This window comes from Chrysemys picta, chromosome 1 (assembly GCF_011386835.1).
Source record: "Chrysemys picta bellii isolate R12L10 chromosome 1, ASM1138683v2, whole genome shotgun sequence".
In the NCBI taxonomy this organism is placed as follows: domain Eukaryota; kingdom Metazoa; phylum Chordata; order Testudines; family Emydidae; genus Chrysemys; species Chrysemys picta.
The window spans coordinates 104,135,749-104,163,718 of record NC_088791.1 but is presented as its reverse complement, the minus strand read 5'-3'; the positions used below and the strand labels follow the sequence as shown (position 1 = coordinate 104,163,718).

Here is a 27,970-nt window from a genome sequence, read left to right as displayed (position 1 = left end):
GAGTCAGAGGCTGTTTACAGTGTCCTCAGGAAGGCTCCCTGGTGGGAGATTATCTTCTTCTAATACTTATTGTTTTCTGATGGTCCTGTAGCCTGAATGGGCCCTTCCCAGCTAGCCATCTAGACTGACAGTCTTTTGCCTAGTGGGCGTTCCCCAGGTGTAAACACATTTGTGATGCAGATACATAGTCAATATTCCTAACTTCAGATACAAAAATGATACACGCATACAAATAGGATAATCATATTCAGTAAATCATAACCTTTCCAATGATCTCACATGACCTATCTTGCGTAAAATATATTGAGTATGTCATAATCATATAATATTACTGTGAAGAATATGGGGTGCAGTGCCATGCTATCCTCTTATGTCTTTGTAATTTTTCTCATTGCCTGTCTCCATTCCAGTTTCCTGATTTATAAACAAATCCCCACACATCCCTATGTGAACCTAAATCTCATAGGAATTAGTCTAAATCTCCTAGGAATTGCAAAAGAAACCATCATTCAGACACAGTGCCAGCAGAGACTTCTTCTCCATCCATTCCCTCTTCATTAGATCCGTTTGTGGTGCAGATCATAAGTGAAAAGATGAAAAACTTCACTTCATTCCTTGATGGGTTACTTGCATACCTCAGTGGACAGATTTCTTGAGCAAGTAAAGAAGCAGGGAATCATTTGGTTGCAACTTAAGTTAGTGATAGCAGTTGTAGATAGCATCGGATATCTTTGCCAAGAGCTGAGCCAGTTAAAAGCACAGGTTACCGGAACAACCAAGTACCTTGAAGAGTTAGAGAAGAGACACAGAAAGCAAAAATCTCAAGTTTGTCTGTCTGCTAGTAGCACTGAAGGGATGACTCCTGTATACTGTAAAGTTCGTACAATTTCTTACCCTAGGTTTCTGGGAAACTGGCTCCTATTAGACTTTTTTATTTGGTCTCTAGAAAATGTTCAAAATGAAATACTCTGGATCATTAAATCATTACCTGTTCCTGTAATTTAATGGCTAGTTTGGGATTAAATCTGCTTTTGAAGAATATGAATCTCATTCAGATTACTATTAAAAGAAAATAGTAGCCTCTTTGGTGGCAAACTGTGCATGTGTTTTCCTCTTGTGAGCATATTTAAATTGTGTGGAGAGTGGATGGAGCAGGTTCTTCCTTTTTCATTCAGCCCTAAGAGCAAAGAGGTATGTATCTTGGAGTGTAATGATTAAAACATTTTAATAATGAAGAGAAGAATATTGAATGGAAAAGAGTAAATCTTGTGAAATGCTTATGTACATAATGGCCTGGTCTTGGTTTTTTAAAGGCTAACCTCTTCTTGTTAAGCTCTTACCTAGGGAAATGTTTTGGATGGAGTTTTGAATTTTATTCTAAAAGCTTATCAACATTGATTTCTTCCCCCCCCGCCCCAATTCCCTGAGGATATTTGAGAGATTGCTGAGAGATTGGGTAATGGACCTTTCTCTGAGTGGCATATGGAGATTACACCTAAGACTCTAGCTTTGCCTGCCTTTTCTAGAGTGTTTCTGATCTGTATGGGTGTGACATCTGCTCCTCAATTAACAACATTAGAGATGAGTTGTTAAAGTTGTTACAGCCCTGATTGTTTTGGAAAATTAATCTCTTGTATAGGATATAAGATGTTGCTAATCCTGAAGCTATTAATTACGTTTAGTTTAGGGTCTAAAAGCCTTGTTAACCACACCAGTGCAAAAAGACATTTATCAATTCTCTAACCTTTCATCACTGTGCACCTGTCCTATGGATCAAAATACAATATAGTGCATGTAAATATCCACCAACTTCCTCCAACTTTTTGCCCACCCCCTCTCCGAAAGTGTGATGTGATTTTTCTATAGATAGGGAGAGATGGATGGATGTTTTTTGGGGTTGGGTGGGGAGGGAAATAGGCTTTGTAATTTACCTTGACTGCTAATAAATCCTGGCTCTGCTGAATCAAGGAGAGAGATCAGTTCCAAACTTAAGTACGCCTCATGAATGTTCAGTTGACAGCCTCAGGGCCAGTGCAAGGATATTTTGCGCCCTAGGCAAAACTTCCACCTTGCCCCCCGCCCCCCCCCCAAATAAATCACATACATTATACACAATACACGGTCACAGAGGAACATGTTATAATTTAGAATTTGTTTCTGCGCTTTAAGTTTAGCAAATTTAGGAACAAGTTCCTCCAAGTCAATGGTGTGAGCAATGTCATGTTCCAAGGCCGCCCAGAGGATTCAAGGGGTCCCTTCTATAAAAAAAAGTTGCAATACTATAATAACATGTATTTGGAAATGTAAAAATAACTAGTGAAATACATTCAAAAATTAATTTGTAATAATTTGAAAATACACTAAATACATTATTTAAAAACATTAAAAGCTATAATGGTATGTATACCTTTGCAATTACATAATGGGCTGTTGCTTGGTGATGGTTGATGCTACTGGCTGTCGCTGCCTGGAGGTGGTGCTACTGTTGCCCAGGGCTGGGTGGGGAGCTGGGCTCTGGGTTCAGGGTTCCCGGCTCATGGGCTGGGCTCAGGGCTGTGGGGGGGATGGGGTCGGGGGGTGCCTGGCTCAGAGGGGCTGGGCTTGGAGCTGGGCTCAGGGCTGTGGGGGGGATGGGGTCGGGGGGTGCCTGGCTCAGAGGGGCTGGGCTTGGAGCTGGGGTCAGGGCTGTGGGGGGGATGGGGTCGGGGGGTTTCTGGCTCAGAGGGTCTGGGCTCGGAGCTGGGGGTCAGGGCTGTGGGGGATGGAGGCTGGGGGCGGGGGTGCCTGGTCCCGGCCCCTTACCATGCTGCTTACCCCCTCTCCCAGGAGCCTCCGACGTACTCGTAGGGCAGGGGGAGCCTCTGACAGATTCGTGGGGGCCCCTGCCGGGCCTGGGGCAAATTGCCCCACTTGCCCTCCCGGGCGGCCCTGAACTCAGATACTGGGCATGACAGAGGCTGGAGCAGGGAGAGGGGGGCACTGGGGCAGCTCAGCTCTGCAGGCTGCCGTCCTCTCCAGCCGCCCATGCACAAGTGGAGCAGGAGCAGGGACCAGCCAAGGACCAAGGGGGCAGGAGCACAGGCGCCTGAGTCCGAGCTGTGGGGAAGCACTTACCTTGCCCAAGGCACGGGCGTGAGGGTCCTCTTTCTTCCTCCGCTCCACCAGACTGCCGCCTGAGACTCTTTTCTTCTCCGTGCCTCCCGCTGGGGCTGACTGTGGAGGCTGAGCCAGGAGGCAGCTGCCCCTTTCCTCTAGAAGCCCTGCTGTCGCGCCCGTCGGCAGGCTTGTGCCACGTGTGCTAAGCAGAGCTGCAGAGCTCTGCCCAGCCGCCGGCCCCCCTGCCGGCAATGAGAAGAATCGCATGGGATGGAGCGGCCGCTGCGCTGGGAGGGAGAGGGCGTCTGAGCCGCTGGCAGGCAGCCTAGGGGTTCCCGTGTCCGCGCGTCGCCGGCAGCCGGGAACCCCTGAGCTGCCTGCTGGCGTCTTAGACTCCTTCTCCCTCCCAGCGCAGCAGCTGCTGGAACGATGTAAAAAAAAAATTGGGGGCGCCACTTTTTGGCGCCCCCAAATCTTGGCACCCTAGGCAACCGCCTAGCTGGCCTAAATGGTAGTACCAGTCCTGGACAGCCTTCTTCTTAGAGTCCTGCAATCCAACCTCAACCCAGTGGGACTCAACTACAAGAGTAAGGTCTTGCAGCACTTCTCACCACACACAACACAGCAGAGGGTGGCAGACCGAAGAAGCAGGCTGCTCATCCATTGCTGTACTGACTCTATGGGCAGGAGGAGGCAGGGCCGGCCCACAACATTTTGGCACCTGAAGTGGGGAGCTCAAATGACGCTGCTATGCCCCCTCGCTTGGGCCAAAACTTTGAAAGGTCTCAATTCTGTCTTCTTCCTGTTTTACTCCTCTCATGGTATTGCTTTCCCAATAAAGGAGAACGAACAACTTAAAATGCCTTGTTCAAAAATTTTAAGTAACACTTAACTTTCAGTCACCTGAACAACAAATGTAACTTTTCCTTGTCTGCATAGTAAACACTGGCATTTTTATCTGTTTGAATAATCAAAGTGGTGCTTTCCGTGCCTTCTTGGTTGCAAAGATTTGAACTGCTTCCTGAAGGTCCACGGTCTAGGCCAGCTCATGCTCTGTTGAGATGGTTGCAAGGCCGACCAGCCTCTCCTGTGTCATTGTGGAGTGTAGATGTGTTTTTATTAACTTCAGCTTGGAGAAGCTGCGTTCTCCATTGGCAACTGTTTCAGGAAGAGTTAGAAGTATGCGCAGAGTAACAAAAGCATTTGGAAAGAGGGTGGTCATCTTATTTGTGCACATATATTCCAGAACAGCCTTTGGAGTTGATCCTGCTGAAATTTATCTTGAAAGGGCTTTCAGTTAATCACCTAAATCATTTGCATCAATATCACACATGTCATCATGTGTCAACATGATCTCTAGTGCCCTGCATTGCTGGTGTAGGTCTTCAGGTATAGTGAGGAGTTTTGGAATATCATACAACATCCAAAATATACTGCTGTGTTCCTTGAGCTCTATGAAACGTTCTTCAACTGACTGTATTGCACAGTCTAGCACCTGGTTAAAGAATTCAACTTTGAATTGTTGTTTGGGGTCTCTTATGGGATTATCAAGTGCCTCGTAATCAAAATGTCGTCGTCTTTGGTGACTCTTGTATTCTTGAATGGGTGGGAAAATAGCTTCAGTGTGAAGTTCCTCTGCCAACTTCTGTGCACTCTTCAGAACATTTTTAAATCCCTCATCTGACCGGTAAGACTGTAGGTATGACTTTGCTTTGTCCAGTTGTTCCATTGCTCCAGATATATCAAGGTCAACACCTTGGAGTCTCTTGCTTACAACATTTATTTCAAACAGTATGTCATGCCACAACACTAAGCCACACAGAAATTTGAAGTTATGTATGTTTCTGGTGATTCCATTTTCCCTTTGCCACTGTTCTCCCATGAACAGTTCCTGTCATAGCATTATCCTCCATAATGGCAACTATGGCATCATTTATCTTCCTAATTTGGTGTTTGATAGGCTTTATTGCCTCCACTCGACTTTCCCATCGTGTGGCACTCAGTGGTTTCAGTGTCAGAGAGGATGTTCCTAGATGTTGCTTCAAAATTTGCTATTGATGAGTTGATACAGAGAAAAATACATAGATGCTTTGAATTACATTAAAAAATTCAGCAGCTTCACTAGAAGCTGATGCTGCATCACTGACCACCAAGTTCAATGAATGAGAACTGCACGGGACAAAAAAAGCTCGAGGGTTTAACTCTCGGATCCATGTCTGCACTCCTGTTCTTTCCTCTCATGTTTGCACCATTATCGTAGCCCTGACCTCTCATGTCAGCTATTGCAATTCCCGTATCTTCCAGCTTTTTAAGAAGCACATTTATCATATCAGCTCCTGTAGTATCATCAATGTCAATAAATTCTAGAAAATGCTCTCTCACAGTCACTATTGCAGGGACTTTTTCACTAGGTTCTGTTGTTGTTACGAAACGCACCATTGAAATCATTTGTTCCGTATGGCTGATGTCAGGTGTGTAGTCCAGAATAACAGAGTAATATCTTGCTGACTTCAGATCTGCCACAATCTTCTGTTTGACTTTTGTTGCCAGTAACTGTTTGATGTCATTTTGAATTGTTTTTCCAAGGTAGTGGTGTGTGTACATTTCTTGGGTGGTGACTCTTCTTAGATGCTCCTGAAGTACAGCATCAATCTCAGCCATCAGCTCCACAATTTTAAGGAAGTTTCCATTGTTTGGCACATACAGCTGATCTGAAGTGCCACGCAGTGCTAGGTTTTGGGTAGCAAGCATTCTCATAATGGCAATGAGCCTTTTCAGAACATTTTGCAAGTGAAGAGTCTCTGATGCAATCTTCTCTTGATGCTGATCATCTGTGGTGGCCTTTAACCTTAGTCTCATCTCAAGCTCTTTCCACATATGGAATAATCTCTGCTGATTTGCTGCCTTCTCATGGCATGCCAGATTTTTCCAGTCCTTTGTTCCTGTAGAACCCAATGTGGCTGGAACATTAGACTGGAAGAGTTGGCAACAAAAACAGTGTGCAGCATTGTGGGTTTTTGAATACATAAGCCGTGGTCTTTCCACTTTGTCACCATTGGGGATTTCCTGCCAGCAATGGATGGAAACTTCTATTTTCATTGTCTTTGGGGAACATGAAGTTTTTCACTTTCTGTGGCCCATGCAGTACAAGGAAGTCCCTCATGCTACTGCTCAAGTGAGTCCACAGTCCCGGATCATCTAGACTTAAGGAACTAAACTCAGCAGCAGCTGTTTCTTGTGCCTTCACCACACTCATCTCTGATCTACACTTTTTTCTTCAGGAATATGCATGGTTACATCCATTTGAGATGGAGATATGGATGCTGCAAGTCCAAGTCCACTCAGTCCTACTTCTTGTTCAGCCAATCGCTAAGACAAACCAGTTTGTTTACATTTACAGGAGGTAATGCTGCCCTCTTCTTATTTACAGTGTCACCAGAAAGTGAGGACAGGCATTTGCATGGCACTTTTATAATAATAATAATAATAATAATCCCTATTTCTTGAAATATGTTTTTCCAAAATTGTTTTGAAAGAAGCTTAAACATAATTATGTTCAGATTAAAAGGAAGTTGTATTGCAGTTGTAGGGAGTATATATGTTATGGATATTTCCCCACCTAATCATTAAAAGATTGTTCATAACAATTTAACTTGTAAGACTAAAGATATAAAAAGTGCAAACTCCATATTATCAAATGTCAATTAAGGCTGACTTCCGGCTCACCAAAGAATCCGCTATGCTAATAAAGGCAGACTTCAGTACCTAAAGGAACTCTGCTGTGTAGTTTAAAGATGTAAAGATCAAATTTAACTAATATATCAGAAAATTACTCAATTTATTTTTCACACTTCAGCCCAAGTGTGTGCTCCTGACTTGACAATGCACGGTATCCTATGGGTATGCAGTTTGAGTATCCACATGTCAGCTTTACTTGTGCACTTATCAGATATTTCATACATGTTTTTGAAAATGTGGGTCACCATATTGTATTCCTACTCCTACTGTGTAGACATGGTGATCACTGCAAATGTGTTTTGGTTGAGGGTTGCGCTATTGCCAACTCGAAGCATTAAAAAATGAGTAATCATGAATAGCTTAAAAATAGTGGTATTTTAAAAATTACTAATAAATTCTTATTCTTTGCCTACTGGTTTTGAAGCCTTTAGGTTACACTTGGGTTATGTTTTCAAGCTTCTCTCCCTAATCATGAGGGCTAGAACGTTTTTTAAAGCTGAGTATCCGAGGGGTAGCCGTGTTAGTCTGGATCTGTAAAAGCAGCAAAGAGTCCTGTGGCACCTTATAGCCTAACAGACATATTGGAGCATGAGCTTTCGTGGGTGAATACCCACTTCATCGGATGCATCCAACGAAGTGGGTATTCACCCACAAAAGCTCATGCTCCAATACATCTGTTAGTCTATAAGGTGCCACAGGACTTTTAAAGGTGAGGCTCTCATGTAGTCAATTGACTGTAGGATCAGGAGCTCCCAAGAAAAACACTCATGCATGTTGGCAACACTGCTTTTTATCTTGTTTCAACCTCTTTCAAATCCCATAGGTCCAGCCTGTTTCTGTTGTGGTGGCACTTAAAGACCCCAAACAGGATTAAATCCCCATTGTACAAACCAAACAAATAACACTGACAGTCCCTGCCTAAAATCTAGATTGTGATTTTTCTGAGACAATAGGCAAGGGTCAGGGGAGGGCAGGTAGGAATAGTAAAGGTGTGTTTACATAAGTGAGTAAGAAGTGGTTACTGGCCTGGCGTGCAGAATGTAAAAATCTTAATTAAAATTTAAATAATGCTTTATCCTGTACTATCTTAAAATGAACTTCTGGCCCATTCTCTGTCACTCCTTTTCCTAAAACATCCCTGCTGCTCCAATGGATTTCCTTAATCCATTTTTAGTGTTATAATTGTGGCAGGGCTTTTCTTGTTTGCATTGGTGAGGGGACAAATATTTTTTCCTTCCACTTCTTAGAGTTCAAGTTTTTTACATGACATGTCCATTCTAAATCACAAAAATCAAATAATTTGTTTTTTTTAAACAATAAAGTTATTGTACTTATTTTCTTATCTGCTTGTGTATTGTTCTAGTGTGTCTTACTGGATTTTGCCAAATATAGAAAATAATTTGACAGTTTAAATAGAAAGGTACTTTTCATACTGTTTTGTATTCTTGAATATTCTCTCCTGCTCAAGGAAGCATGATGCACCTCCTCCCTAAGTACCAAGTGGTGAAAAAGAATTAACTGAAATAAAATTAATTCCCAGCTCTCAGATGTTAAAAACTGATTGTAAACATCAGTACTGCACTGTAAAAATAAATATATTATGCAACTACTGCGTTCTTCCATTGCAGTATATTATTACATCACAGATGATTTTGGTGGAAGTGCTGTATGTTGCAAATCATCAAATTAGTGGCTAGTACTCTGCATTATTCAAATATTTATGATTGAGGAAGTAGATTTGGGAAGCTAATTAAAACTTGGCTTCATTATTCATGAAGTACTACTGAATATTTGAATAGTCTACTCATTAAACTAGCTCTACAACACTGATTATCAGGTTAGCAAGTCACTATAAACGTCACATGTTTAATTGAGCAAATTTATTTTCCTAAGTGACTTTTAAAGGGCACAGTTTGTTGCCTCTACAGAAAACAATACATCATTAGGAATAATTACCTGTCATGTATAACGACTGGGAGATGCAAATAGATTAATTAGCTGTCAATCAGTGCTGGACTGCAGCTGGTGTTTCTGAAAAACCAGCAGCAAAAAATTCTAGAGCTTATTAAAATAAAGACAGATTTTTTTTTTTTTAATAGTGTGTTCAGACTTGCTAGGTTTTATTGCAGTCTTTGGTGCAATATGAACTTTTTACAAGAGCTCATCCTAAATTTATTTAATATTTGGAATTATGGACTATTTGGTTAATTCATTTTGTGTTGAATGAAGATCCAATAATATTATCATTTTAATAAAACTGTTTAGATGCCAGATTTTGTTAGCCAGGCTTTTTTGTCTCAATTTTTGAGACCCCATTTGAGTGAGCAGGCTAGTAACCCGAGCTCTTTCCTTTTCAGCAGATGTAACCAATTCCTGATCAATACTAGAGTAGTAATTATTACATTACACACTTGATCTCAGTATATACCTTGGGGGCATCTGTCTTTATTAGCAGCTATCAAATACTACTGATCACAATTCGGCATAGTTTTTGTTTTAGAATTAATCAGAATAAAATAAGCATAGCCTGAGTGTTAAGTTTTTTGTTCAACTTCCCTCAGTTGGTAACTGGTACATTGCAGATCAATAAAAAGGTAGTGAGAAACTAGGGCTAAACTCAGCCGAAGTTCATTCCAAGCTGATGTGGTATGATCCTTTTTGCTGACGCACCTGGTTGGGAATTTATTTGGAGTTTGCAGCCACTGAAATGATAGACGCTGAGTGCAAGAGAATCACAGTATTCATTGTGTTGGTAGAAAGTGCTAATGAAGTGTTCAGCATTCTTTGCCATCAAATTCATGGTTGAACATTTGTTGCTTCTAAAAGAAGCCATAGTCATTCTGTCTGAATTACGGTGCCAAGTGGTTGATAGCAATTAAGAGTAATTCGTGAATGGATTAAATGGGTTTGAGGAAAGGTGATATTCAATCATTTTATGTTAAACGGGGAAGCTTTTAAGATTAAGTAAATTTGTCATTTTTTTCAATTCTCTTAAAACAAAACAAAAAAAGTGACGTGGGAGACTGCATATAATTCCTTTGTGACTTTGTGTAATTTTTTCAGTAACATATCCGTGATTTGTAATGGTGCAACTGGCAAAGCAATTTGTATGAGGACTTCTAATTTTACATTTGTGTTTAGCTCTAGAAGTCTAAAGCCTTTGTATGAATATACCATGTAGCTAATAGAAGAGAACCAAAGTCAATGCCCAAAACAATAAAGGAACACCTATTTATCCTTTTGTTTTTATTAATATAAAATCCTCCACCTGGAGCTTGATTGTATGTTGAAGTTGCACCTAAAGGTTTCAGTCCGGTCTGGACCCCTTGTGCTAGGCACTGTACAAACATAATAAATAACAGTCTCTACCCAAAAGAGCTTACAAACTAAAAGACAAGATGTAAACAGTGGATGGGGCAAACAAATGGGGTGAAGGATAGGATGAGTGGATGAAGGTGGAGTAACCAAAAATAAGTCATTTTAATAATAGCCAAAGACTAGATTTTCATATGTTTATACAACTGCTAGCATATCAGAAACCCCACTCAGGATTATTGGGATGTATTGGTCTATGGTAATATAAATATTAAGTAATAATTTAGCTCATCTTGAAGATGTAGGATGATCTTGTGATTAAAATATAGGACTGAGCATTAGGAAACCTCAAGTTCTATTTCTGGCTCTGCTGTAGGCTTCCTCTTTAGTTTTCTGGGCAAGTTTCAGGCTGTCAGTGTTTGTATTCCCTTATGACAGGAGTATTGAATCTTAAATCATTATTCATACACTGCTTTGAGATTCCCAGATGGAAGGAGCTATAGAAATGCAAAGGATTAATATTTTATTACCATCATATTTTAAATATTTTAAAGACAACTCTGTTTTATGCAACAGATGAAGTCAACTGAATTAAAAATAGACTGTCAGTCTAATTAACGTGGTTGGTTCACTTGTGGAACATCAGCCAGTCTCACCCATGCCATCAACACTGACTAATTTTCAGTTTAATCCTTTTTTTAAAAAATCTAGTGAAGAAGAGGAGGAACTGGCACAGACATGACTACACAGAGTTTGATGATGGTTCCAAACCAGTCCAAGCTGGAACACGGACTTTTGTTAAACAACTGCGGGCTCGCTCGTTCCCAAGGTATGGAAACTTGCTTAGAAGTCAAATCATAAAAAGGGGGGAAACCTTGGGTATCGATCATGTCTAAAAAGTCTTCCTAACTTGCCTCCACAAAAACACCACCATCACAAAAAAAAAACCCTTCTTACATGTCTGAGATCTAATTTTTTTCATCCAGCGTTTCATATCCATACATTTGCCTTCAAGGCACCTTGTTGTAGCATCCATCAATCAAATTACTACACATGGATGTAATTTCTTATGAAGTCTATCACTACCAACCCATATTGTTAGGTGTGTTGCCTCTTCAGCATTTTCAGCCTGTCTGGTCCAGGAAACAAGAGACTCAGAAATCACTTCCCATTTTCTCTCTCTAATGTAGACCACAAACATCGGAACAGTGGTTTATCTAGTCCCAGATGGTTCAGAAGAAGGTGAAGGAGATCCCTTGGTGCACAGTTATGTAATAACCTGGTCATAAAAGAAATTTCTTCTTTATTCCAGCAGTTAAGAGTTGGCTTACTCTCTAAAGCAAGATGACTTGTATCCCTTTTAAAAGAAAATGCTTTTTATTCTAATATAGCAATATGTTGTCCTTATCCGTATAAGTGACTTTTTTTAATCCTCCTAAACTCTTGGCTTCAATGACATTTTATAGCAGAGTTCCCCAGATTAATTATACCTTATAAACGTGTACTTCCTTGATTTGGTTTTAAATTCGTTGTCTTTTAGTTTCATTAAATGTAAGTAGCAGGCTTCCCTTTACCTTGAGTGCTTAATTTAATACAATTGTATCCACTTATTTTAATTTGATTTATATTAGCTATGTAACTCTAATAAGATGTTTCCTTGAAACCTAACAAAGCTTTTGTTAATTTCTCTTTCAAACAGGTTTACTGTTTTTTTTTTTTCCAGTGCTAATGTTTTGTTTCCTCCTCCCCCCTCGCAGTGCTGATGAAATCATTTTGAAAATGCATGGCAGCCAGCTGACACAAAGATACCTGGAGAAACATGGGTTTGATGTCCCTATTATGGTTCCTAAATTAGAAGGTCTTGGGCTCAGACTCCCTCCCCCTACTTTCTCCGTTTTGGATGTGGAACGCTATGTAGGTAAGGGACTTCCTGGAATATGTGTGAATGCTTCAGTGTAGAGTGAATTAAATACAATAAATATTTGCATGGTTACAACAATTAAAGGATACTATATGCCTAATCTAAATTGAACAGTTCTTACCAGAAGGTTGGCAAGGGTAAATTAGACCTACCAATTTGGGTTTTGTGTATGGGTATGCATGTGACAATTGTATGCCCATAGCTCTCAACATTCACGCCTGGCAACTTGTGGCACAAGCTATCAAAATGTGTGATGACTAAAATGTTGAACAGCTGTATTTTGTTCTGCAACACACCATAAGCAACAGGTTGTAATGGTTTTTGAGGATGTTTTCTTACACTGTGAATCAGATAAGCTAGTTTTGCAATCTGTACTCTAATGATGGGGATGGGGGGCTTTGTTACAGATTTTAAAAAAGGTTTCTCGCACAGTGAGAACATCTTTCAAAGGGTTTTACATTTACCAATCATCGGTTGCTGATGGTGCATTGCACAACAAAGCTTTTGCATATGTGAGGGTGTCCCTAGGGTGTCTGGGGTATTGGGGAGAAGGTCCTTGCCTGGGCTTCTTATGTGGCTGCGGGGGTGGGGGTGAATTTAGGGAAAGAGGGATGCTACCTTCCCAGCTGCTCCAAAATACCATCTCCCCACCTACACTGTTAATACATGGAGTTTATAGCTGCTGCTTGAGTCCAGGGACTCCCAGCTGCTGCATCTCTGGAACCCCCTGCTCCTCTCTGCTCCTTCCTCTCCAAGGAGCAAAGCAGCCTGAGAGGGAAGGAGAGGAGCAGACAGTAGGTTTCAGATAGGTGAGGAGGGAGGGAGGTAGCTGCAGGGCAGAAATATTCACAGTTGGCGGATGAGGGAACAGGAGGAGACTGAAAGCTCAGGGTCAGATCAGTTTCCTCCCTCCTCACCTCTCTTATATCTGTAAACTGTTGGCTCCTCAGTCTATCTGATCCTTCCCTTTATAAGCTTTTTTTCTGCTCCTTGGAGGAGTGGGGGAGAAGTTCAGGGAGCACCATAGCTTCAGCAGGAGCATTTAGTCTTCTGTCAGGCTTGCTGGGCAGTCTCTAACCACCTCAGGACCACCTGAATATGTATTTCAGTGAGACTGAGCCAGCTGCATAATATACTACAGCTAAGAGTTTTCTGTGTGCCTTGCATCATCTCTTGTGTTCTTTTGGTAGCATATTGAAGTGCGCTACAAACAGGACTTTTGTGCTTATCAGTGTTTTAAGACTCCATTAGAATACACTACGTGCAGTATACTGAACGACCTGACCATATACTGATTACTCAGTCCCCTTGTTGATTGCTCATGGTTGCTCGGAAGAATAGCTGGCATTTCAACAATTCTGTGACTTTATTTTGGAAGTCTGGCTATTCCGGGGCTATCCCTCCACCCCACACACAGTTCCACACACTCAGTTTGGCACATCAGTTTCCCTGGTTCTTTTTCAAGGAGTGTCCGTGTGTGTGCTCCACTTTAGGTAAATGTGTGTGTCTGCACCTGTGATCGGAGAATTTCAGTGGCAGTGCCCATTTGGGTCACACATGTGCTCTCCCCGTCTTGTGCCACTCCTGGCAGCTACATAGCGCTATGCGACCAAACCAGCCTCAATTCCTTTTCATCTGTCCTTGAGCTGTTCGTGGTAGCGCCTCTTTGCTTGCTTCACGTTTACCTCTGAGAGTTAGCGTTTATATAGTTTTAGAGTAGAGTTAGTTAACTATAGCTACCCTCGTCTCTCATCGTTTATTTTCTTTCATCCTTAGTGTACTTTTAACCTTCTTCACTTGGGGGAAGGCTACTGACAGGGGCATACTCGGATACCTGGGATTTAAACAATGCCTTTCTTACTGGGAGGCAATCCCGGTCAGTGATGGGCATTCTCAGTGTGTCCCATGTCTGGGCGAGACACACGTATCTCAGAAGTGCCCCCATTGCCACAACCTCAAGGCTTGCACCAGAAAATCAGGGGACTTAAGTTGAAACTTATCCTGATGGAAAAGTCACTGCACCTGGCTTCTGACCCCCAGACCGCTTTGCACCCTGGACACCAGTCTTCGCCAATCCCAGTGACCGCCTCCGGCAGACATTCCCCACCACCTTCAAAAAGGAAGTCCTCTAAAAAGGTGGAAAAAAAGCAGGCAACAACCTCCCCTACCAGGGAACCAGCTAAAAAGGAAGAAAAAACTGGCTCATTCAACACTCGTGGTACCGACCACAATGCTGTTGAGCCCCTCCGAGTGGGCGGGATCCTCCAATACTGCTGGTACCACGAAAGCCAAAGACCCTAAGGGGGTGGTCTCTGAGAGGAGTGGCAAAGAGAAGCTTACCACCTCCTCCATTGTACTGATGGAGCCGCTTAAATGTGTGGCATTGGGCAGCTTAGCATTGCTGTAGTCTGCTGCGTGATGTACCAGTCACCTAGTGCATAGCACAGCCAGATCAGTACCGACAACCGCTACAACTTCAGCGGCACCAACAAAAACGTCCTCGGTACCGATGCTTGTGGTACCTCAACAATTCCTTTTCCACAAGGACCTTCCAATTTCTGCAACACCAGAATCTCCCCTTCTTGGTACTGATATTACCCCAGCATTCTTGATACAGTGCCAATCTACACCCCCATCCAGATAGGCCCCTCCTTTCTCCAGTGAGGAGGAGGATAAGGAGGAAGGGGACCTTTACTTCTCATCCATTCAGGTAACCACCAGACCTGGTCCACAGGAACAACCCACATATCACCCCAGGGTTAATACCCATTGGTGGTATGGACATCCATGGAAGAGACTTTTGATCAGGAAGTCACCCTACCGACCAATATCTCTTCATCCTCTCTGGACGAAGCCGTCATGCTTCCTCCGTCCCCAATAGCTGATGACTTTAGACAATTCCAGGAGCTATTTAAAAGGATTGCTTACTCACTCAAGATACCCTTGGAAGAGGTTGCAGAGTCTCAACACAAGCTGTTAGACATTTTACAAACATCAACCTCATCAAAGATTGTGCTCCCCATAAATGAGGCACTCATGGATCCAGCCAAGATAATCTGGCATGCCCCCTGCAGCGATGCCACCCACTTGTCAGAGATAAGAAGTACAACGTCCCCTCTAAGGGTCCGCAAGATATCACTACAAATACTCAGAAGAAAATCCATAGACATAGGACCAAATCCTGCAGAGAATTAAGCATGTGCGTATCTTTAAGCATGCAAGAAGTCCAGTGGGATTAGTTATTCATATGCTTAAACCTTTGCTGGATCAGGGCTATAAGCTTCATTATTGCTTGTAGAAAATTTATAGTAGACATTGAGTTAAGTGCTCAGATACTGTGGTGATGACTACTATAGAAATATGTACAAACAAATGTATTCTTGATAACTTCCTCCTACCCTCTCTCTTCCTTTCGGTGACAGAAGCCACAAAACCAAGCATATGAACCAGCTAGTCATGTTAGGTTCCTCCTTTTCCTTTTGGTTAACCACAGAAGTGGTGACTTATTTTATTTTTAGATTGGATTCAGTTATATTCTTAAATAACAGTAACAAATTATATCTAGATAAGATCTTGGTTTACTCTTGTCCCTCTTTGTTTTGGGGAGGGTGGGGTAGTGGAGTTCATTTGTGTACAAGTGGATTGTCATATCTTGCAGAAAATATTAAACATGTCTTGTTAAAATGTTAATTTTTTCTTATTTTTACAGGTGGCGACAAAGTGATAGATGTAATTGATGTGGCAAGGCAGGCAGACAGTAAAATGAAGCTTCATAATTATATTAAGTATTTCATGAATCCTGATCGACCAAAAGTATTAAATGTGATCAGTCTGGAGTTTTCAGACACAAAGTGAGTAAATGACTGAGACAACTTGACTTGGACTCCTTTGAAGTAGAAAGTAGATTTTGCTAAAACAAAGAGTAAATGTAGAAGTATAAGTAAATAGTACTCTAAAATAAATGAAATGGTTTCAACAGATGGCTCAGGCAGTAGTGCTATAAGGAGGGCTTTGGGATGTATGGCCACTGGGAAGCATTCATGGACAGAGGACTGTTCTCTCGGGTTGGAATTCACCTGAGTAAGGAGGGAAATAGACTTCTAGGATGGAGGCTGGCATAACTGATTAAGAGAGCTTTAAACTAAGAATTTGGGGGAGATGGTTGGGAGATGTCCAGGTAATCTCCACGCCGGAATTTAACATTGAGAGGGAAGAAAATGAAGCAAGAAAGAATACAGCTGTGGGTATGAGAATGGACATAAGGAGGAAGGGTAGTGTAGATACCAGTCTAATAGGTAATACTGGTGGTAGAATATCTGTGCCTAATTGGGTAAAGAATATCAGTGAAGCCAAACGGCAAAAATTAAGATGTTTGTACACTAATGCGAGGAGCCTAGGTAACAAAATGGAGGAACTAGAGTTACTGGTGCAGGAAGTGAAACCAGATATTATAGGGATAACAGAAACATGGTGGCATAGTAGTCATGACTGGAGTACAGGTACTGAAGGCTATGTGCTGTTTAGGAAAGATAGAAATAAAGGCAAAGGTGGTGGAGTAGCATTGTATATCAGTGATGAGGTAGATTGTAAAGAAATAAGAAGTGATGGAATGGATAAGACCGAGTCTGTCTGGGCAAAAATCACATTGGGAAAGAAAGCTACTAGAGCCTCCCCTAAGATAGTGCTTGGGGTGTGCTACAGACCACCAGGATCTGATTTGGATATGGATGGAGACCTCTTTAATGTTTTTAATGAAGGAAATACTAATGGGAATTGTGTGATCATGGGAGACTTTAACTTCCCAGATATAGACTGGAGGACAAGTGCTAGTAATAATAATAGGGCTCAGATTTTCCTGGATGCGATAGCTGATGGATTCCTTCACCAAGTAGCTGAAGAACCAACAAGAGGGGATGCCATTTTAGATATGGTTTTGGTGAGTAGTGAGGACTTCATAGAAGAAATGGTTGTGGGGGACAACCTTGGTTCGAGTGATCATGAACTAATTCAGTTCAAACTAGATGGAAGGATAAACAAAAATAGATCTGGGACTAGGGTTTTTGATTTTAAAAAGGGCTAACTTTAAAGAATTAAGGAAATTAGTTAGGGAAGTGGATTGGACTGAAGAACTTGTGGATCTAAAGGCGGAGGAGGCCTGGAATTACTTCAAGTCAAAGTTGCAGAAACTATCAGAAGCCTGCATCCCAAGAAAGGGGAAAAAATTCATAGGCAGGAGTTGTAGACCAAGCTGGATGAGCAAGCATCTAAGAGAGGTGATTAAGAAAAAGCAGAAAGCCTACAAGGAGTGGAAGATGGGAGGGATCAGCAAGGAAAGCTACCTTATTGAGGTCAGAACATGTAGGGATAAAGTGAGGCCAAAAGCCATGTAGAGTTGGACCTTGCAAAGGGAATTAAAACCAATAGTAAAAGGTTCTATAGCAATATAAATAAGAAGAAAATAAAGAAAAAAGTGGGACTGCTAAACCCTGAGGATGGAGTGGAGGTTAAGGATAGTCTAGGCATGGCCCAATATCTAAACAAATACTTTGCCTCCATCTTTAATGAGGCTAATGAGGATCTTAGGGATAATGGTAGGATAACAAATGGGAATGAGGATATGGAGGTAGATATTACCACATCCGAGGTAGAAGCCAAACTCGAACAGCTTAATGGGACTAAATCGGGAGCCGCAGATAATCTTCATCCAAGAATATTAAAGGAACTGGCACATGAAATTGCAAGCCCATTAGCAAGACCTTTTTAATGGATCTTTAAACTCAGGGGTTGTACCGTATGACTGGAGAATTGCTAACATAGTTCCTATTTTTAAGAAAGGGGGGGGGGGGGGAAAGTGATCCGAGTAACTATAGGCCTGTTAGTTTGACATCTGTAGTATGCAAGGTCTTGGAAAAATTTTTGAAGGAGAAAGTAGTTAAGGACATTTGAGGTCCATGGTAATTGGGACAAAATACAACATGGTTTTACAAAAGGTAGATCGTGCCAAACCAACCTGATCTCTTTCTTTGAGAAGGTAACAGATTTTTTTAGACAAAGGAAATGCAGTGGATCTAATTTACCTCAATTTCAGTAAGGCATTTGATACAGTTCCACATGGGGAATTATTAGCTAAATTGGAAAAGATGGGGATCAATATGAAAATTGAAAGGTGGACAAGGAACTGGTTAAAGGGGAGACTACAACGGGTCATACTGAAAGGTGAACTGTCAGGCTGGAAGGAGGTTACTAGTGGAGTTCCTCGGGGATCGGTTTTGGGACCAATCTTATTTAATCTTTTTATTACTGATCTTGGCACAAAAAGTGGGAATGTGCTAATAAAGTTTGCGGATCACACAAAGCTGGGAGGTGTTGCTAATACAGAGAAGGACTGGGATATCATACAGGAAGATCTGGATGACCTTGTAAACTGGAGTAATAGGATGAAATTTAATAGTGAAAAGTGCAAGGTCATGCATTTAGGGATTAAATAACAAGAATTTTGGTTATAAATTGGGGACACATCAGTAGGAAGTAACAGGAGGAGAAGGACCTCGGAGTATTGGTTGATCACAGGATGACTATGAGCTGCCAATGTGATATGGCCGTGAAAAAAGCTAATGCGGTCTTGGGATGCATCAGACGAGGTATTTCCAGTAAAGATAAGGAGGTGTTAGTACCATTATACAAGGCACTGGTGAGACCTCATCTGGAATATTGTGTGCAGTTCTGGTCTCCCATGTTTAAAAAGGATGAATTCAAACTGGAACAGGTACAGAGAAGGGCTAGTAGGATGTTCCGAGGAATCGAAAACCTGCCTTATGAAAGGAGACTCAGAGTTTGGCTTGTTTAGCCTAATCAAAAGAAGGCTGAGGGGAGATATGATTACTCTTTATAAATAAATCAGAGGGATAAATATCAGGGAGGGAGAGGAATTATTTAAGCTTAGTACCAATGTGGACACAAGAACAAATGGCTATAAACTGGCCATCAGAAAGTTTAGACTTGAAATTAGATGAAGGTTTCTAACCATTAGAGGAGTGAAGTTCTGGAACAGCCTTCCAAGGGGAGTAGTGGGGGGGGGGGGAAAGACTAAGCTTGATAAGTTTATGGAGGGGATGGTATGATGGGATAGCCTAATTTTGGCAATTAATTGATCTTTGATTATTAGCAGGTAAATATGCCCAATAGTCTGTGATGGGATGTTAGATGGGGTGGGATCTGAGTTACTACAGAGAATTCTTTCCTGGGTGCTGGCTGGTGAGTCTTGCCCACATGCTCAGGGTTTAACTGATTGCCATATTTGGGGTCGGGAAGGCATTTTCCTCCAGGGCAGATTGGCAGAGGCCCTGGAGGTTTTTTGCCTTCCTCTGCAGCGTGGGGCATGGGTCACTTGCTGTAGGATTCTCTGCACCTTGAGGTCTTTAAACCACGATTTGAGGACTTCAATAACTCAGACATAGGTTAGGGGTTTGTTACAGGAGTGGGTGGGTGAGATTCTGTGGCCTGAGTTGTGCAGGAGGTCAGACTAGATGATCATAATGGTCCCATCTGACCTTAAAGTCTATGAGTAGACTATTTTGTGCTGCGATTTGGGGACAGTATGGAATCCATATAGAAGTAAACATTTTTACAGTTTGAGAGACTTAGGAAAGGTAAACATTTAAAGATGTCTCTCATCATTACTTGCACTTACCCATCATTTACTTACTTTTTAAGGATGTCTGAATTGGTGGAAGTCCCTGACATTGCCACAAAGCTTTCATGGGTGGAAAACTACTGGCCAGATGACTCCGTCTTCCCCAAGCCTTTTGTTCAGAAATATTGCTTGATGGGAGTTCAGGACAGCTACACTGATTTTCATATTGATTTTGGGGGCACGTCAGTCTGGTACCATGTTCTGTGGGTAAGAAGGTCCTTGCTTCCTGAATGCTTGAAAATGATTTTGTCCTGTGTACATCTTCTTGCCACAAAAGAAACCCGTGTTCAGGGATTTCCTCATTTATTTTGAATGAAATTGTTAGTTTGAGAAGGAGGCAGAGGAGGATTACTGACTGTGCACTGTTGTTCAGTCCTCTGTACAAGTTGACCCCCTAGATGAAAATGCCAATCTCTGCGCTTTCTAGCAGATAGGTGGATGCTATCCTGAGCATTTTGTAGGAGAAAATGAATGAAATGACAAACCGAACTTTTCTCAAACATTAGCTCACACTGCTTTCTGAATTGCAGCAGCCATGTACCTGAGGATGACTGGACACAACTTCCACCAGAACTAATAAATTGTTCCTTAATGTGGCACTTTCCTTGTCCCAAAACCCCAAAGGGTGGAATGTACTACACAGTTAGCTTCTGGTAGACCAAAGAGTGACAGAGGGTTGGAAAACCTAGGGCACTCACATGGAAGTACAGGATATTACTATTAGATTACAGGGCTTGCCTGACAATAATACTGTTTATGTAAACTATTCCAAAATTGTACCATACCTCATATGGGATATTTTTTTGTGTACAGGGTGAGAAGATCTTCTACTTGATCAAACCTACTGATGAAAATCTGGCTCTCTATGAATCTTGGAGTTCCTCTGTCACCCAGAGTGAAGTGTATTTTGGGGATAAGGTAGACAAATGTTATAAATGTGTTGTGAAACAAGGACATACCTTATTTGTTCCTACAGGTAAGATTTTACCTCCTTCCCCTCTTCCCCCCCCCCCCCCCCCACCTCCAAGCAGTTTGTGTACTTGTATTGTATCACCAGCAAATTCAGGATATCAAAAGATATGCATTAGATTATCATTTTTAGAAATATCCTAAAGTTTGAGGAAGAGATTGTCTGTCTTAAAAATACTTGGAATTGATACCCAAACAGAACAAAATATCAGTCCTTTAAAATGTTTAACTAGTTGGAAAATTTCTTAAGAAATTGACTTGGGTTTTTGTTGCTTGATTCATAGTAGTAATGTTTAAGGAGAAAAAGACAAGATTAGAGTTTGATAACTTTCCAGCATGGATAGAGATTTGCCAGCTATTTCTGTAGCAAAACATTTAAAACGTGTTTCCTCTTATGTGGTGTCCAGTCACTTCTAATATTTCTAAGGACCTGCAACATTTTGGCCATTTTTATCTCTGTCCAAGTACAAATGGACATTTTCTGTGATTGTTAGGTGGCCTCCAAAATATGTTCACAAATGGAGTTGCAATTCAAATTTAATCTTGCATTCGGACAAGTAGTGTTTAATGGGTATGCTCTAGGTCATCACTGAAACATAGTTCAAGAAACAATTCTTGCACAAGGAGCAAATAACAGATAAGAACTTCAAAGCCTGAAATTAGAAGTTGCTCACAGATAAGTACTTGGGGAGATTAAATGGTTTGCCTAATATTTAGCAGCAGGTCTGGGAATAGTTGACTGAACTTTGCTGAATTGATTCTACCAGTAATATACATCTGTAGAGTTGAATGGTTTGGGAAGAGGAAAATGAGTGTATGCTATTTACCTGAATTAAAGCTGTTGAAGGCAAACTTAAACTACATCCACTTTTAAATAAAAAGCCAATAGATATATACTTTTGTGTGCATATTTGAAGTTATTTGAGCTTCAGTAGTAGCTAGGTAGAGTTGTACAATATTATTGGCCTGTACTCATCATATTAAATTGTGGTATTATGAGCACAATCTTCCAATTGCATGACAAATTAGTAGTGTAAGAGTGATTATTAGTCTTGGTTTTAATTTGATCATAGTTTCATTGGGCTATTATATAATGGCTACGGTTTAGGATAATTAGTGGAAGTACTTCCACTATTCTTTTCTGAATAACTTAAATAGGGCTATAATTCCTTGTTAGATAAAACGTTCAGACAAAAGTATTTTGTTTGTTACGAGTAATACCTAAGATTACAATGAACTGAAAGTTTAACAAGAAATTATTTTTTCTTGTGATTACTTTGTGTATAGTCTGTTTCATGAAAGTCAATTTCCTCGGGTTTGTGGGTTTTTCACATAGCAAATGGGGTGGGAAGAGGGAGAGAAAATGTTTTGTTTTTTTAATAGGAATGTGGTTTTAAAACCATAAAAGGCTTTGGATAGGTGTAACTTCTGTAACTACTATTAACTTAAAAAAAAAAACCAAAAAAAAACAACGTAGATTTCAGATTGATAACTTGTATTTTGCTGAAATGCAAATTGTCACTCTCTGGCCTTGTATACACACACACACACACACATCTGGTATTTTTGTTCCCAAACCCAGGTACAACATTTTGTAGTGTAGATACATATTAAGTTTCATGTTTTTGTCAATTCAGGCTGGATTCATGCTGTGCTCACATCTCAGGACTGTATGGCTTTTGGAGGAAACTTTTTGCACAACCTCAATATTGGCATGCAGCTCAGGTTAGTTTCATCTGTCTGTTTTGACTATACCATTTCCTCCACAAGCGGGCATCCTTCTATTTAATAGATAGTTTTCATCATGCTTGTTACATGGGATTAAATGGAGACAGGGTCTGGTAATGGACATTGCTGCCTTTTTTAGTTTGTGCCAGAAGCAGACTTTGATCTATTTCACTTCAACAAGAACAACATAGTCTCCAATGAATGTTCTGCACAAATTTAGTTCCATCCTAAAATCAAACAAGCTCTACTTTGGAGATTAGTACAAAAAAGAGAGATGCTAAAACTGGTCGCTCAGGTGTGAAATTCTGAGATGGAAGGAGCAACCTTCGGTGAGGATTGATGTCAGGACAGCTATATTAATTGTTGTCCAAGATGTGGAGCTGTCTTCTAAACCTACTGTTTTATTTATTACAGTGGAATCTCAATTAAATTCCATCTGTTAAAAGATTATACATTGGGTTTGTATCCTAGTTTTATTAAGTCCAACTTTTATTTTTGCAAGTGCAGTAGTCAAACTTGATAGTCAGAGATCGGATAAGATCATAGTTCAGTCTTATCCGAATGTGGTCTTGCTGGGGTTTGGCTATGTGGAACTTGATTTGTTTTGTTTATCATGACCTGTTGGTTTTATTTTTCTAAACATTGTACGAGTTGGATATTGCATTGATTAATTCTAAAATGTACCCATGTAGTAATCTTTCTAAAATATTTGTTTAGGTGTTATGAAATGGAGAAAAGGCTAAAAACCCCAGATCTTTTCAAATTCCCTTTCTTTGAAGCCATCTGTTGGTTTGTGGCCAAAAACTTACTGGAAACTTTGAAAGGTAACTAATTTCATGTTTTAATAAGATTTTGAGCATCTTGGCTTTCTTTCACCTTGGGAAGGTCATGGTCTCCATCTCATGACAAATATGTAATCTGGAGAAGTTAGGTGAGCTGGGGAACGTAGTCTTTGCATGGTTTGAGTTCCTAACTGGGAAAAGCTTGTATAATTTGTTTACCAAAATCTGTTCTTTTGATTTTGCAAATGCTGCACTGTTACAGTTCTTCATCTAATCATTTTTGCTTTCAGTAAATGGTAATTCTGAATATTGATGTGAAGGTTGACTAACAGTAAAACTCTGTTTGCGGAAGTCTAGGTGTATAAATTGATTCCTCTGGCATTTTTTTTTTTAGTATTTGAAGTGAAACTCAATGTCCCAGTGTTTTTTTTTTTGTTTTTTTTTGTTTTTTTTTTTTTTTTTCCAGATGCCAACAGCATAATTGGCCAGTGAAAATAAATTTCTCTAAACAGTATTAAGTTTTAAGTTTGGACACACTGGGTATCTAAGATCCTGGGAAAATACAATCTTACTGGGAAGGCTAAACCTAACATAGTAGAATTAGTTCCCTGCTGACTGAAAGGACCATGTTAAGCCTGATGGTTGTAAAATGTATTCCAACTCCTCTAGATCACCTCTTCATGAGGTACCTTCCAAAGATATCGAACATTTAAGATACATAACATTATGCATTATCTATCTCTGTAAAACTCTTCCTATTGTCTGTCTTTGTGAGATTCTCAATTCAGTTTGATCAAAGAGACTCCTTCAAGAAGTCAGGGTTTTACATTATCATCTTGAGGTGCTTATTGTGGTAACCGTTTTTGAGAAGAAATTATTGATCCAATGTAACTCTCTCTTTAAAAAGCTCAAGTAACTTACACGGGATATTTTTTCTGTTTTTCTGATGACGGTCTCTTTGCCTTGTAGAAGCAGTGAACTCCACTTTTAGTGACACAGCCAGCACAAATTCATTTTAAGTTTTTTGCTTTCTTTCTTTAAAAGGTGTCACTTTTACAAAGTCCATTTTTTTTATTTATTCCCTTCCATTGACATTTTCCCCTTTCCTGGGAATCTGTTGCTCATGTCCTCAAAATTGATTCACCCTTCTTGAACTTCAGCTTTGACTGGCTCTTATGCTAAACTGTAAATTTTTTCAAAAGCACCTAAATGATTTAGGAGCCTAAGACCATTGGGAGGCAGTGGGATTTAGGGTTCTAAATTATGTGGGCTCTTTTGAAAATTTTACCCAAGACCTCATCCCCATTAGATAAAGCAGTATCCTCACAATACTTTGTGAACTGCAAGATTGAAAGAGTTTTTAAGAGGAGCCTTGAATACTCCTCCATTACTATATATGCTGAAGTAGCATTTGTTGTCAACTCATATGGCCCTTTCAATCAATCTTAAAAAAAAATCCTATCGCAACTGGAAAGAGTGATGCTAAGAAAAAGCTTTCTTCTGTCTAGCACACCCTAGCACAAGTAAATGTGTGACTGCAGGTTTTGATTCACCTCTTCCAAGCCAAACCCTCTTCAGGCTCCCTTTTGAGGGTGAATTATTTTGAGACTAGAAAAATTTTGAAAGATATCTTAGTCTTAGATCTAACTAAATCTATCTAGAAATGCTAGGGGAGCTTCATTCATTTTGCTACAGTTGGAATTTCCAGTCATTTGGAAATCAGTCTTACTTTCATGCCATTGGGGTTAGGACATTCTCCTACCCCACCCCAAGGGGCTGTCTCAGATAGACCTTCTCCATAGACAAATCTTGTTGACCCAGGAGCATCTTCCCTAAGAGACTCAAGAACATCTTTAAAACCTGAGCCACTACCATTTCAAACAAGGGCTTCTTCAAAGTTTTAAAAAATCCCAATCCACTAACTTCCTGGTTTCCCCTCTCAAGACCTAGTGAAAAGAAACATTATCCTGAACAGTATCACAAAAGCTCTTTCACTTGGGACAATCATCTATTCAATCAGAATAGAAGCTTTAGTTTCTGCTCCTGATTCTTTGTGGTAATTTAAAAAAAAAAAGGGGGGGGGAGGGGGTAGGTGGTGGGGGAGTTTTTACCTGACCCTGGGCCTACCTATCCTCTACACAACCTGCGGCAGCAAGCCTTCCAGCCCTGGTCGACAGACTCAGGCTAGTGGAGTTCACACTGGCACTCTAAAAATAGCTGTGTAGATAACACTTTGAAGTTGGGGCTCAGGTTGGAGCTCAGACTCTGAAGCCTAGGGAAGTGGGAGGGCTGAGTCTGATGATCTGGACTGAGAAGAGTGCTTAAGACTCCATTCAGGGTGGAAACTCTTGCCCTTCTGATCCAAGAGACAGACCCCAGGATTTCTCTTTTCCTAGACCATCTCGGTCCTCTGTGTAATGGAGATCAGATCACAAGGACTGCACCTGCACTTTCCTGATCAGTTGCACATTACTAGCTGCCTCCACCTTCCAGTTCTTTTGTGACGGTCAGACAGGAAGCTCCCTGAAGGAGTTAGGACTGGGGTCCTGTGAGTGATTGCTGCTCAACTCTACTTTGGTTTATAATCAGACCTCCACTCCTTTGCTTCCCCATTTTCTAGTCGATCTTTTACTGAAGTACCTATTTAGTTCATCTTTTGCTAATTATTATAGCACCCCAAAGTCTAGTATGTGCTTTACATTGTAAATAAAGAACTAGGTCCCTGCCCAAAAAAACCCTATAGTTCTTGGCATTTTTTCTGTTGAAGCTTTGATGTAATCAACTGCTGTAACTTCTCCTGGAAGCAAAAGTGAGAGTTAAGGCCCTGTGTTTTGAGGACTAGGAATCTGGTTTGGTGCTGCTTGTTTCAACACAGTCCAAGATTCCTGCTGAATTCTGCCATCTCAGCTTTGACTACTACATGCAAGATGCCTGTGCCATCTGCATTGAAGCCAAGGTATTAAAAATGTGTCCTCACTTCAGCCCCACAGCAGTTGGCATTTTTACTTGGCTACAGCTCAGATGATATTGCTTCAGTAAAATCACCAACTCCAGGAGACACGACCTCCCCCACCTTCCACCCTCCTCTCCAAACTCACGACATTCCTCCCTTTCTCTCCTGAGGACAGCTTCTCCCTTCCCCAGCGACAAGGAGGAAGAGGACTCCATCGCGTCGTCTTATTCCAAACAGGAGCGAACAACTTCATCTAGATACCTTCACTATGCACAACCCTGGTATGGACCACCGTGGATGCAATCTCAGGTTCTGCTCCCCCACACATTGGCCATGTTGGGACCCTTGGGCCACGTATAGGGCACAATTTGGGAAGCCTTCCATGGTGCAGAGCCAGAGACCTGCACCTTTGCCTTCTCCATCAGTCTCTCGCCACCAGAGACTGAACCTCTCCTGGTACTGGACAAGGAGGAAGAACAGGAGGATGAAGCTCCACCAGGACTACATTTCTCCTCTTCTTCCTGTGATGAGGCTGTCATGTCCCCATCTCCTACTGCTGCTGATGACTTCAGGCACTTTCAAGAATTATTTCACGGGATTGCAGTCTCCCTCTAGGTTCCTTTGGAAGAAGTGAAAGATCAGCAACATAAACCACACTACTCAATATCCTGCACACATCATCTTCTGAAAAAATTGCCGTACCTATAAGAGACTCGATCCCATGAAAGTGCTCTAGCAGACTCTGGTGTCCATCCCTCTGAACTGCAAATGGCAGACAAAAAATATTATGTTCCCACAAAAGAGATGGAATTTCATTTGTCACATCCCACTCCCAATTCCCTAGTAGTTAATGCGGTGTAAGAAAAAAGACAGCAATGTCAACCTTAATCGATCCATCAGGACAGAGACCCGAAACGATTAGATTCATTCAGATGCAAGGCTTATTCATCTGCAGTGCTCCAATTTCACATATTGAATTACGAAGCTCTTATGGCCAAGTACAACTACCTCAACTACTCCAAGATAGAGGAACTCTGCCAAGACCTGCCTGAAGCCAAGAAAGAACAATGCCAGGCAGTTATGTCTGAGGGACACCTCCTGGCCCATATAGCCCTACAAGCTTCTTCAGACTCTGTGGCTATCGCTGCCTGCTCCATCGCAACTGCTGTAGTCCTGAGGCAGGCATCATGGCTACACCTCGCAGGCTTTCCTAAGGAAGTACAAACCATAGTAGAAGACTGACCTTTTGAAGGCCCCAAATTATTTGCGGCGCGTACGGATTACTCCCTACACTCCCTAGCTACTCTCCGCTCTCTTAACATTTACACACGTGCGCTGAAGAGATGTCGGGGAAAGTATCATCTTCCCCTGCAATCTCAACCACTGCAGTACACTCCCCAGTAGAAGTATGACACTCAGCGTCAACAACAAAAGCCCCCTACCAAACACAGACAGGCCACTCCTGAAGGGGCTACCTCGTACAAACCTCCAGCCAAGCAACAAATTTGAAGGTGTGGTTGAGGCCCCCAAGAAGCCTCCCTCAGATCTCCGCCAGGCCGTGTCGCTAACTACTTGGTCACATGGCAGCGGCCACTTTTGTGGTAAAGCATGCATGGTTACATATGCAATGTCTTCAGGCATGGCTCCGTATAGTATGTCCCTCACAGACACAGCCTCCACAAACTTTTATCCATGCTGATGAGAGTCAAGGACTTGCTACTCCGGGTGGACACATCCCAAGAACATCTGTGTCAGGGTTCCTTTCCTCCAACCAG

General features: G+C 41.3%; 1 protein-coding gene across 1 annotated transcript in view; it reads left to right on the top strand.

Annotated features, from left to right (window-relative positions):
• Positions 1–27,970, top strand: part of KDM7A (lysine demethylase 7A) — a 98,529-nt gene that overhangs the window by 31,922 nt on the left and 38,637 nt on the right. Inside the window, exons 3-9 of the mRNA XM_065581954.1 lie at positions 10,861–10,978; positions 11,907–12,067; positions 15,780–15,921; positions 19,784–19,970; positions 20,577–20,739; positions 22,370–22,457; positions 23,178–23,284. Coding sequence (XP_065438026.1) covers positions 10,861–10,978; positions 11,907–12,067; positions 15,780–15,921; positions 19,784–19,970; positions 20,577–20,739; positions 22,370–22,457; positions 23,178–23,284 — 966 coding nt within the window. The remainder of the gene's footprint in view (positions 1–10,860; positions 10,979–11,906; positions 12,068–15,779; positions 15,922–19,783; positions 19,971–20,576; positions 20,740–22,369; positions 22,458–23,177; positions 23,285–27,970) is intronic.